General features: G+C 40.7%; 1 protein-coding gene across 1 annotated transcript in view; it reads left to right on the top strand.

Moving 5' to 3' along the window:
- Window positions 1-13,660, top strand: part of RfC3 (replication factor C subunit RfC3) — a 71,307-nt gene that overhangs the window by 37,298 nt on the left and 20,349 nt on the right. The window contains exon 6 of the mRNA XM_067153466.2: window positions 5,382-5,593. Within this exon, the coding sequence (XP_067009567.1) occupies window positions 5,382-5,593 (212 nt within the window). The remainder of the gene's footprint in view (window positions 1-5,381; window positions 5,594-13,660) is intronic.

Genomic DNA, 13,660 nt, shown 5'->3' with positions numbered 1-13,660 from the left:
GATTAGCTAGAGCACAAACATTAACATGGAATATCTACAAAAAGAAATGCCTATCAATAAATGCAAAAATAAAACACTACAACACAGTTATAAAACCAGAAGCTACATATGCAGCAGAAACCCTTTTTCACCTGAATAAACAAACACCGGGCGAGTTGGCCGTGCGCATAGAGGCGCGCGGCTGTGAGCTTGCATCCGGGAGATAGTAGGTTCGAATCCCACTATCGGCAGCCCTGAAGATGGTTTTCCGTGGTTTCCCATTTTCACACCAGGCAAATGCTGGGGCTGTACCTTAATTAAGGCCACGGCCGCTTCCTTCCAACTCCTAGGCCTTTCCTATCCCATCGTCGCCATAAGACGTATCTGTGTCGGTGCGACGTAAAGCCCCTAGCAAGAAGAAGAAGAAGAATAAACAGACAATCAAAGACTGACAGACTTCAGAAAATTGAAAATAGGATTGGAAGAACCTGTATCAACAAAAAATACCAGAAAGATGGACAGTGGCGGATAGAGTGAAACCTCGATTCTCCGTTTTTCGAGGGACCGTGAAAATAAAACGTACAACACGGGAAAACGGAAAATCCGGGAATGAGAAAACTATCAATTTGGCTAAACATCACAAAAATGAAATATGTATAATTATAATCTTACAAAAACTCCTAAACCAAACCAAACTACAGCCCCAGTGAGACTTTGCCTGCCAAGCGACCGCTGCTCAGCCCGAAGGCCTGCAGATTACGAGGGGCGCATCGTCAGTGCGACGAATCCTCTCGGCCGATATTCCTGGCTCTGTAGATCGGGGTCGCCATCTCACCATTAGATACGGTAGCTCCACAATTAAAGGTAATCACGTAGGCTAAGTGGACCTGGAACCAGACTTATATCCAGGTAAAATTGCCTGACCTGGTCGCAATCGAACCCGGGCCCTCTGGATGAGAGCCGGGCATGTTAGACCGCGAACCGCATTAATTACCGGTACGCGAGTTCAAAATCTCGATACTTTATATTCAATTTTACAGGGGAATCTTCGTCAGTTTCCCGTGAAAACTTCTTTCAGTTCAGCAACTTTGATTACGCTAGCCAAACTCTTCGAAAAATCTAACAACGCCAAGCCAAACGACAATCGACCACAAGTAGCTTTTAATTCTCTCATCTAATAAAATAAAGCATATTAGATACAAGAGCACCCAAAATTATGGCGAAATCCGTTCATTTCTTAATCTTTCATTGTAATTTGGTCACCGGTATACTGTTCTTAGTCAGTTTCTGGAAATCTCGTACCGCGCAAATTAGGCCTACATCGACTTTTAAAGGTTATGTTGAACTCGAAAACATGGTTTCGAATGTAAGTATCGATTCGTAAAAGTTCTCGAATACATTATATTCAGTTCTGTGCGTCACAAATCCAATCAAATTGGAAAGATAAAAGAAATATCAAAACTTCAGAAATTACGGTTATTCGTGACCTTGAGGTCATCTGGAAAGTGCGCTCGCTGCACATGTCAGTACGAGTTTGAAATGATACCAATCATTTAAAATGAAACGTGCGCAAGTAAAACGACTGCGGTTTTTGGTATTTTAACACGAAAACGTAAAATTCCCAGTCTTACATTAGTAACAGTAATAGGCAATCCCAAGACCTCCCATGGCTTTCTTTTTTTTAATGTAAGGTGCAACATCTGTTTTCGTCTCGCTAACATAATCATGTACAATAATATAAAAAATACTGAATTTGTGTTAAGGAACAGTTTCGATTCCTGCCTGAAAGCCCACTTAGGTCTGCAGTGCCCTGAGCAAAGTGCCGAAAACCCCTTCGGCAGTACGATCGAAAAAATGTAAATAAGAAAACATCTAACCCTGGACATAATATGGACGTTTTATAAGTGCGAACATTTGACGAAACTCGTTCCGTCTTCGCAGAGCTGTAGCTGTGTCTTCTAGCAATTGCTGTGGCCACTCTCTGCCCTATGATTTTCTGAGATTCTCTAAACAATACCACCCGAATGCGATGCTAAGATGGTCCCTTACGCAAGTTCACCGCCGATCGCCAAGATCCATAAATATGCCATAGCCGTCCTTTCGTGAGATACAATTTATTAAAAAACGATTGATCGAGGATTTAGCATTGATGGGACTGGAATTTCTGGACGGTTGATCCGGGAAATCGTTTCTTCGAGGAACGGATAATGCGGGACTTTTACAACGTGATTTAATTACGATGCTCTCGGGACCACGTAATTTGAACGCATATTCCGGGAAAACGTACTTTCCGGGAACGGATAATCGAGGTTCCACTGTAATACCTAACAAAGTCGTGTACAAAGAGTTATTACAGATACTATGCGTAAGAGGATACTGGGATTCTTTGGACATATTATGAGGATGCAGGATTCAAGACTTCTGAAACAACTAGTACAACACAATCTCATCTCAAAAAATACCACAACAGAATGTAAATGGATCAGAGAAGTATGGGAGGATCTGAAGGAAATAGGCCTTAGAGCAGAAGACACCACAAATAAGATAAAATTGAATACAAAACTCAAGAATACAAACCTCCGTTTTACCCTTACATGAAACAAAGCAACAACTTGCATATTTCGACCGAGGAAAGGGCACGAAGATCAGAGCGTCTGAAGAAGTACTGGGAGGACTGCAAAGCCCTAACAATCCCTTCAAAGAGACCTGAACAATGGACTGACTAAAGTGATACTATGCAGTCATAAAAGAAGAAGAAAGTGAAATAATCAAACAAGCAATTATTTTGTATTCGATTAATCCCATCACTGCTTGCATGTCTGATGTTATTTTGACCGAAGACATTTTATAGCACACATCAATCCATTTTCAGTCTAATAATTTTAGAATTAACCTTGACAGTGATGGTCACATTGCTTCTTTACCTGTCAGAATATCCATGTGTACTGCTGCTTTATTAAAAGTGATCCAGTTTACAGTGTTACACTGTTCTTCCTCATGTAATTTGACGTGACTGCTTTAAAGCAGTTACCAGAATTACTTTTGGCCTGCTGTTGAAGTCTTTTGGTTAATGGTTTTAGCTTCTCCCAGAGTTTGTTTAAATAATGGTCTGGGATGAGTTTAATCCTTTGTAGGACCAATTAGTGATAATCATCAATGCACTAGCTGCCTCTGTGGAGAGTGTCGGCCTCCGGAACCCAAGAGAGCGGGTTCAAACCCGGCAGAGGTAGTCAGATTTTTGAAGGGCGGAAAAAAGTCCAGTCGACACTCCATGTCATACGATGTCTGTATGTAAAAGATCTCTGGTGACACATCTGGTGTTTACCCGACAAAATTCTTTAAATCTCAGCCATAGACGCCCAAGAGAGTTTCGGTTTACTCGGTCTGCCATCTAGTGAGCCTAGAGTAAAACGGAACGTCGAAATTGACGAGCAGACAGCCAGATGGCATCAAATTGAAATGTCTGCACACATTAGCTGAGGCCATACGATTACGATTATTATTATTATTATTATTATTATTATTATTATTATTATTATTATTATTATCATCAATGCACTTTCCTGTGAAAAGGACCAACTGACAATATACCGTATCACCTATTTTTTTTGGCCAGATTTGCTAAGATGACCAACTGGTAATATTTCATCAATGTTATTAACCTAAACATGTTTTAATATAGTTCTTTTATTCTGAATAAAATTTATAGTTTTCTCAAAGTTTTGAGAAAGTTATATCACAATTTTAATTAAAACATATTTATCAAATGATGAAAAGAGGGTCTCTTTCACCACACCAGGAAAGGGTGATAGACATAAAGCTGAAAATTACAGGCCAGTAAGTTTGACATGCATTGTATGTAAGCTTTGGGAAGGCATTCTTTCTGATTATATTAGACATGTTTGTGAAATTAATAACTGGTTCGATAGAAGGCAATTCGGTTTTAGGAAAGGTTATTCCACTGAAGCTCAACTTGTAGGATTCCAGCAAGATATAGCAGATATCTTGGATTCTGGAGGTCAAATGGACTGTATCGCGATTGACATGTCTAAAGCATTTGATAGGGTGGATCATGGGAGACTACTGGCAAAAATGAGTGCAATTGGACTAGACAAAAGAGTGACTGAATGGGTTGCTATATTTCTAGAAAATAGATCTCAGAGAGTTAGAGTAGGTGAAGCTTTGTCTGACCCTGTAATAGTTGAGAGGGGAGTTCCTCAGGGCAGTGTTATCGGACCTTTATGTTTTCTTATATATATAAATGATATGAGTAAAGGAGTGGAATCGGAGGTAAGGCTTTTTGCGGATGATGTTATTCTCTATAGAGTGATAAATAAGTTACAAGATTGTGAGCAACGTGACCTCAAAAATGTTGTGAGATGGACAGCAGGCAATGGTATGTTGATAAACGGGGCTAAAAGTCAGGTTGTGAGTTTCACAAATAGGAAAAGTCCTCTCAGTTTTAATTACTGCGTTGATGGGGTGAAAGTTCCTTTTGGGGATCATTTTAAGTATCTAGGTGTTAATATAAGGAAAGATCTTCACTGGGGAAATCACATAAATGGGATTGTAAATATAGGGTACCGATCTCTACACATGGTTATGAGGGTGTTTAGGGGTTGTAGTAAGGATGTAAAGGAGAGTGCATATAAGTCTCTGGTAAGACCCCAACTAGAGTATGGTTCCAGTGTATGGGACCCTCACCAGGATTACCTGATTCAAGAACTGGAAAAAATCCAAAGAAAAGCAGCTCGATTTGTTCTGGGTGATTTCCGACAAAAAAGTAGCGTTACAAAAATGTTGCAATGTTTGGGTTGGGAAGAATTGAGAGAAAGAAGAAGAGCTGCTCGACTAAGTGGTATGTTCCGAGCTGTCAGCGGAGAGATGGCGTGGAATGACATTAGTAGACGAATAGGTTTGAATGGCGTTTATAAAAGTAGGAAAGATCACGATATGAAGATAAAGTTGGAATTCAAGAGGACAAACTGGGGCAAATATTCATTTATAGGAAGGGGAGTTGGGGATTGGAATAACTTACCAAGGGAGATGTTCAATAAATTTCCAATTTCTTTGAAATCATTTCGGAAAAGGGTAGGAAAGCAACAGATAGGGAATCTGCCACCTGGGCGACTGCCCTAAATGCAGATCAGTATTGATTGATTTAGGGGCCCTGGTTTTAAACATCCGTCCGTGGTCCTAAAAGGTTTAATTAGGCCTCATGAGACTTACTGGAAAGACACTAGTAAATATGGAATTTGCCTTGTGGACCACATAACTCAGATGGCAATCAGTCCATATTTGGAATTGTTTGTTTCCTTTACCTTTTTGTCCTTGACATTGAACTGTGACTCACTGTACTCTCTTCGTTATTTTTTTTCTAATCTATTTTTTTCATTTTACAGGGTTAATATCACAGAAGATGGAAAGCAAGCCCTTATTACACTGTCACAGGGAGATATGCGAAAAGTTCTAAATATTCTTCAAAGTACGGCTATGAGTTTTGCTGTAGTTAATGAGGATAATGTTTATACCTGTGTTGGACATCCTTTGAAAAGTGACATTAGCAACTTAGTTTTGTGGTTACTGAATGACCCAATTCTGGCAGCATTTAAAAGTATCCTTTTCTTAATGATTTTTTGTACTACTATTGTGTGTTTGAAGATTGTATACTTTTTAGTCCCTTGGTGGTACATAAAAACAGTATGTGATACATTCATCACCGAGCGAGTTGGCCGTGCAGTTTTGGTCACGTTGCTATGAGCTTGCATTCGGGAGATAGTGGGTTCGAACCCCACTGTTGGCAGCCCTGAAGATGGTTTTCCATTTTCACACCAGGCAAATGTTCTGGCTGAACTTTAATTAAGGCCACAGCCGCTTCCTTCCTACTCCGAGCCCTTTTCTATCCCATTGTCGCTATAAAACAGACCCTACACGGTCAGTAATACTGATCAGTAATACTGAGTCAATAATACTGACAGTACGCATCAATATTGTAGCGACCTTACACGATCATTATTACTGTCAATATTTTGGTCAGTATTAATGCACTTGCTTACCATTGCGGTATCCTCACTTTACAAATAAAAAGTCAACAACCGTCAATACGGAATGAGATTTATGACATGCAGTTGTGGTATTCTATCAAAATGGATCGTAAAAGACAGGCATGTGTAGGTATCATACTAGCACTTTGCACAAAACGCAGTGTTAAACGTAAACGATGGGTTAAAGACTGGCTTAGGAAAAGAGAAGAGTATTCTCATATGAAGTTGTTGAGGGAAATACAACATATCGAAGCAGAAGATTTAGAACTATCTCCGAACGAGTGAAATTATAGAAGTGGTAGAGCATTTTCTTCTTCTTCTTCTGTTTACCCTCAAGGGTCAGTTTTCCCCTCCAACTCAGCGAGAGATCCCACCTCTACCGCTTCGAGGGCAGTGTCCTGAAGCTTCAGACTCTGGGTCGGGGATACAACTGGGGAGGATGACCAGTACCTTGCCCAGGCGGCCTCACCTGCTATGCTGAACAGGGGCCTTACGAGGTGATGCGGAGATTGGAAGGGATAGACAAGGAAGAGGGAAGGAAGCGGCCATGGCCTTAAGTTAGGTACCATCCCGGCATTTGCCTGGGGGAAAAGTGGGGAAACCACGGAAAACCACTTCCAGGATGGCTGAAGTCGGAATCAAACCCACGTCTACTCAGTTGACCTTGTGAGGTTGAGTGGACCCCGTTCCAGCCCTCATACCACTTTTCAGATTTCATGGCAGAGCCGGCAATCGAACCTGGGCCTCTGTGGGGTGGCAGCTAATCACACTAACCACTGCACCACAGGGGCGGGCAGAGCCTTTTCTAATAAGGCAAAATACAAACAAGCAGACCTGTTTATCGGTGACAGAGAGATTAGCGGTGGCATTGAGGTATCTTGCAATGGATAGGAATTTTGAAGACTTAAAAGTTTTCCGCTATAATGTCACCAATTTCCACCAGTACAGCAGTTGTGGAAACGTGAAGTATTGTGTTATGTTTATTCTAGCAGCGTTTCATGTAGCTCGATATACTTTGTAATAGGCCTACTTGGTGGTTTCACAAGCACGTCTACTTGGCCTTGGAGAGAAATGCATTTGTCGTCCGTCGCTGCTCCGTTTATACTGACAGAAATAATGACGAATGCACTCACATGGTCAGTATAACTGTCAGTATCCCCACCACTCTACAGTACTGATGCTCGCAGATCAGGAAATCCGGATCTGCTTCAGTACTGGCCTTCATTCCATCATTCCTGTCCACACACGATCAGTATTCTTCATCTTCTTCTCTCGGTGCCTATCCATTTCGGATGTTGGCAATCATGATGGCTATTTTCGTCTTGTTTGTGGCAGCGCGGAACAGTTCAACTGATGACATATTGCACCAGCCTCTAAGATTGTCAAGCCAAGATATTCGTCTTCTTCCAGGACCTCTTTTGCTGTTGATTTTCCCCTGGAGTATTTTTTGGAGTAGGTTGTATCTGTGTTGCGCATTATATGTCCCAGATACTGCAGCTTTCGGCATTTCACTATCTTGATCAACTGAGGTGTTGTGTTCATCCTTCTCATTACTTCCACGTTTGTCATTCTCTGGGTCCAAGATATTCTCAGGATCCACCTATAAAGCCATGTTTCAAAGGCCTCCAGCTTCTTCTCTGTGTTTTTATTTAAGGTCCATGTCTCTACACCATATAAAAGAACAGAAAATACATAACAGTGCAGAAGTCTGATTTTAGTCCCTAAAGTTAGATTGTGGCTTTTAAACACATTACTCATTTTCTGGAACACACTTTTTGCTTTTCCAATGCGTACCTTGACTTCTTGTGAGCAATCCCAGTCTTCATTTTTTATGGTTCCAAGGTATGAATATTGTTTTACCCTTTCTATACTCTTTTGATTTATAACCAAGTTTATTCCGGAAATATTTTCCTTACTTATAACCATGAGTTTTGTCTTTGCGGTGTTTATTTCAAGCCCGTATTGGCTGCTGACTCTTACAATTCTATCCATTAGTGATTGTAGTGCTTGGATGGTATCAGCAAATATAATTGTATCATCAGCATACCGAATGTTGTTTAATCTCATTCCATTTATCAAAATTCCTTCTTCTGGATCTTCCAAGGCTTCTCTAAATATGTATTCTGAATACAAATTAAATAGTATATGTGACAAGATGCATCCCTGCCTCACTCCTCTCAGGATTTTGACTGCTTCGGTGTGTTCTCCTTCAACACACAACACCGCTGTTTGATTCCAGTACAGCATCTTGATGATTTGCAGATCTCTTTCCTCCACTCCAATATTTCTCAAAATCTCCATCAATTTTTCATGTTTTACACAGTCAAAGGCTTTCTGGTAGTCTATGAAACAAGCAAATACATTCTTATTTACATCTCTACATCTCTGAAAGAGGACCTGCACACTGAACAAAGCTTCTCTCGTACCTACTGCTTTAATAAACCCAAATTGATTAGGGGCTATCTGATCTTCACACAGTCTTTATATTTTGTGTATCACTCTCAAGAACACTTTCAAGAGATGACTCATCAAGCTTATTGTGCGGTAATCTCCACATTGGTTTGCGTTAGGCTTTTTTGGCAAGGTGATGAACTCTGATTTGAGCCATTCCGATGGAATGTTCCCGGATACATAAATTCGGTTGTAAAATTTTGGTCAACCATTTTACATGATGTTCATCCATCAGTTTTAAGAACTCTGCTTCTACTTTATCTGGTCCCACTGCCTTTCCGTCCTTCATCTGATTGATGGCTGTTTGATCTTCTTCTTCTTCTTCTTCTTCTTCTTCTTCTCTTTTCGGTACTGACAGTTTTATTGACCGTGTAGGGTCTGCTTAAGACCAGTCTATGTCGGTGGGATGTAAGCAGATTGTATAAACATCTCTAGAAACCATAATACAGCCAGTTACTTTAAGAGTACACAAGAATGTTATTTTACTGGCTTTTATTAATCTGGATTGGCTTTTTTTTTTCAAAAAATGTATGTGTCCTTTGAATATTGCTTATGAAACTGTTGTTGTGATTCTGCCAATGAAGTTTTTGAAGTTGTCGACCACTCGAAGTTTCTTCAAATGTGTGCAAACATTCCTGGTTGTTCAGATGTACTGTACATGGTGATGTGCTCGACTCCCAATTGGACGAGGGATTTTAACTGTGTATGGTTAATTCCTCTGGCTCAGAGATGTTGTTTCAATGCTCATCTACACACAACACATCACATTACACTAACAACCACCACAGAAACATTTAATAGTAAATATACGTTTTTTATATTGTATTTGGCACCACCACTAAAATTGCTCACAGTGTAAGTAAAACCAAGGACAAATTGTCTCCACTTTTACATCCTGGGGTATACAAAATTCCCTGTACTTGCGGCAAGGTATTCATTGGCCAAACATGCCGGTCTATTGGTACTCCTATCAAAGAACACAAACTAAAGATTAGTCTCAACCAGCCAGACAAATCAGCAACAGCTGAGGACGCCCTATCGTCGGGTCATGATGTTGTGTTTCTAGATGCTCGAGTTCTTACCCACACTGGACACTACAGGTCCAGGATTATACGTCAAGCTACGGAAATACGTAGAAATCCTAACAATTTCAACAGGGACACTGACTATCAATTAAGTAATACACGGATGCCAGCACTTAAGGATTTATGTAGGTAGTTCTCTTCCCTGGCCCTTCACCTTCACTCCTGTTATTTCGTACGTTCCTCATCACCCGATGTTTCATTCCAGGCTTGTGTCAGTGTCATACTTTCATAATGTGTGTACACCTGTTATGTGCCCCTCCTAGACTTCATTCTGATGGTGCAGTCAGCTTCCGCTTCGAATGCTAGCGCTGTACCACGTACGGCGAGCTATCTCATGCCGAATTAACATACCACCTTCACTTCTATTACTAACGTCTAAATTCAAACTTTCATTCCTGGAGAAGTCTTCATCGTGAACAGTCAAGATTTTTTTCTGAAGACGCAGAGCGAAGTTCTCTGGGAAACGTAAAGAATTTCACCTTACTTTCTGGACATGGCATAAGCCCAAAAAGCCTACATCATGTATGTATGAATCCAACATATACTACCTCATTTCTTTTATTTATTTATTTATTTATTTATTTATTTATTTATTTATTTATTTATTTATTTATTTATTTATTTATTTAATGTAATTGCTAAAAATCTTTAAAGTACTTATTAAATTACATTGACACAAGTCTTCGATCTTAATAACTAAAAATACAATTAACTAAATCATTCATTCAATTACATTGATACAAGTCTTAGAATTTAATAACTAAAAAACTTAATAACTAACTTATTCAGTACCTAAAATAACTTTCAGTGGGATGTTAATTCTTAGTGTTGCGGCAGTGTAGCTGCAAAAGGTTTTATGAATTTGGATATTGACATGTCGAAGTCCAAGTTATTTTCTATGCTAACAGCTTCATTATAGGTGTTACATAACCTGTAGAGTGGCGAATGGTTGTGGATGGTTGTTAGAGCTCTTTCAGTCCTAAACGTGCTGTGTTCTCTTGAGCGCAGGCGAGGTACACAAAAATTCAATAACGCCAGTAAATTCATATTATTTATTTTATTGTTTAATAATTTATGCAGGTACTTGGCATAAATTATTTTCCTCTGATTTTCAAGGCTGGTCACTCGGACACTAGTTAGTAAATGGCACAATAAATGGGTAGAAGCCATGTTTTTGGTGATGTAGGAATCTTACAAAACATTTTTTCACTCTTTCGATTAACCTAAAATATTTATCAAACCTTGGATTCCATACAATGCTAGCATACGGTATTCCAGTGTTTTTGTACAAAGGCATTACAGAGTACTGAACAGTTTTGTGTTCTGTATGATATATCCCAATGTCTGTTAGCCCTCTCCTGACCTTGTTTACATGAGCTGAGAAAGCAAGACCCTTATCAAGCTGGGTGCCAAGATCACTGACGTGGTCAACATCCACTTCCTGCAGGGCGTTTGGACCCAGTTTGTATGGAAAGATTTTTTTTTTCTGGATAAATGACATTGTTGCACATTTTGAGACGTTAAATTTTAATTTGTTCATATTGATCCACATTAGGATATCATCAAGGTCCTTTTGTAGTAAGAGGCAGTCTTGTGTTGAACTAACTGGTCTGAATATTTTCAAGTCATCGGCGTAAAGGAGACAATTGGAATTTTTTACATGTTTAGGCAAATCATTTGTGAAAATCACGAACATAATTGGGCTCAGGTTCGAACCCTGAACGATTCCCGAATTTACATTGTATTCCATACAGGAATTTCCAAGATACTAAACATATTGTTTCCTATTACACCAGTGTCCAAAAGTTAAGCATAAGTTACGAGTAAGCAGGGCAACCAGAAATAGTCCGCAAATCGCACGACATATGCACCTACCAACCTTACATGTTCGCTCTGTATAGGAAAGGATTGTTCCCTGCTTTTACTAGCAGCGTAACCGCAAGGTAAACACAGCCAGTGCCTGCGCCCCATATTCCCTCAGTCATGTTTGCCCTGTTATAGTATGCAGAGTTTAGCCTCGTGGTGAACGTGACAACATAATGGCACAACAACGCCATTTGGATGCAATTTTGCGGGGTAGAATACTCGGCCGCCTGGAAGCAGGCCAGACACAGACCGAAGTTGCCGTATCCTTGAATGTGCCACAAAGTGTCATTTCCAGGCTTTGGAGACGATTTTGAGACACAGGAGATGTTAGTCGTAGGCCAGTACCAGGTCGATCAAGGGTAACCACCCCACCGCAGGACCGGTATCTGGCCTTAACCACCCGACAAAATCAAAGTGCACCTGAAAGACAATTGTCGGCGGAGCTTGCATCTGTGTCAGGGGTTGCCGTTTCCTGGCAAACTTTGTATCGGAGGTTCAGAACAGTAGGGCTGTTTGCTCGACGTACAGCGGTGTGCGTCCCGCTCACTCCAGCACAGATACGGGCCCATTTACTGTGGAGCCGTCAACATCGAAACTGGACCGTGAGCGAATGGAGGCATGTGCTCTTCACAGATGAATCCTGCTTCATTTTTCAGAACGATTCCCATCGCACATTAATCTGGAGAGAACCAGGTAGCCAATACAACCACAGGAATATCGTGGAACGGGACCAGTATGGTGGTGGTGGCATCATGGTGTGGGGCGGCATCGTGTTGAATGGCTGTACGGACCTGCACATCTTCATGGGTGGTCCGAGGAACAGTGTTAACGCTCGGAGATACAGGGATGAGGTACTGAGACCACACGTTTGACTCTTCAGAGGTGCGGTTGGTCCAGACTTCCTCTTAGTGGACGATAATGCCCGACTGCACTGCGCTGCTCTGGTAGATGAATTTCTGGCTGGGGATGACATTCATCGCATGGACAGGCCATCAAGGTCTGCGGATGTGAATCCTATAGAACATGCCTGGGATGCATTGGGGAGGCGAATTGGCATCCCGTCAGCCTCCACCAAGGACCCTCCAAGACCTTCGCATTGCCCTTTCGGAGGAATGGGATCGACTGCCACAAGAGCTCTTGGACCATCTGATAGAGAGCATACCATGTCGCTGCGAAGCATGTGTGGCCGTTTGGGATAACCATACACCCTATTAACAGCATATTTTGTTGTGGAAGACATTGACAAGTTTTGTTAGTTGAACCTGTTAGTTCTGACACTGTTTTTTTGGACAAGTTGTGTGACTGTAGATCTACTAGATACAAACCCATGTTGCTGGTCAGATATTAGTGGTCCATTGTGTAAGATAATCTTAATATGAGGAATAAACTCAAAAATTTTTGAAGTAGCTGATAGGATTCACTTTGTTCGATAGTTTTTAATTAACAGCTGATCACCTGATTTCAACATGGGGCAAACACGAGGAAAAGTTTGTGTTTTAAGAGCAAGATTATAAGGAAAATATCGTCACTGTTCGGGCAAAAGGTTATATCTCACAATGCTCTTCACATCCATTGTTTTGCTTAAGAGTGGTCACGCCTCCCAGGCACATATGGATATTTAGTCCATCAGAACAATATTCGTTGTGTTCATTTTCCTTTGCTTACTTATAAAGGAAAATGAACCTTACCTTACCGCTTCTATGAATGTATGTTTGCACGATTTATTTACGCACCCCTACAGTATAATTTTCTTAAGGTTCATTTTCCTTTACACATTAGCATACGAAAATGAGCACAACGAAAATTGTTTTGCTGGACTGCATATTTGTATGTGGCTGAGAGGCATGACAAGTCTTAAGGAAAATAGTGGATAGTAGAGAGAACAGTGCGAGATATAACCTTTTGCCTGAACAGCGGCGATATAATGGCTTCCTATGAATTTCCGCACACCTCTTAACTATATATGGAGGTATCTGATCCGGACCCGCAGATGGCTTCGGCTTTAATTTTCTCATTGCTCTGTCAATGTCTTCCATCGTTATTTTGTCGATGTGTAAAGCTTCTGGGTCACTCGTATTATCTGCCGGAATATTGTACAGAGCAGTGTAGACCGATTTGAAATACCTAGCAAAGCCATCCACAATTGATTCACCACCCTTTAAGTCCGTATTATTGTACCACATACCGTATTTCACGGCATAATCGTCGCCACCGCGTAATCGTCGCATCCTTTAT

The sequence above is a fragment of the Anabrus simplex genome, chromosome 9, assembly GCF_040414725.1.
Source record: "Anabrus simplex isolate iqAnaSimp1 chromosome 9, ASM4041472v1, whole genome shotgun sequence".
Classification (NCBI taxonomy): domain Eukaryota; kingdom Metazoa; phylum Arthropoda; class Insecta; order Orthoptera; family Tettigoniidae; genus Anabrus; species Anabrus simplex.
The sequence above is the reverse complement of the archived record's forward strand: the minus strand, read 5'-3'. Positions and strand labels throughout refer to the sequence as shown.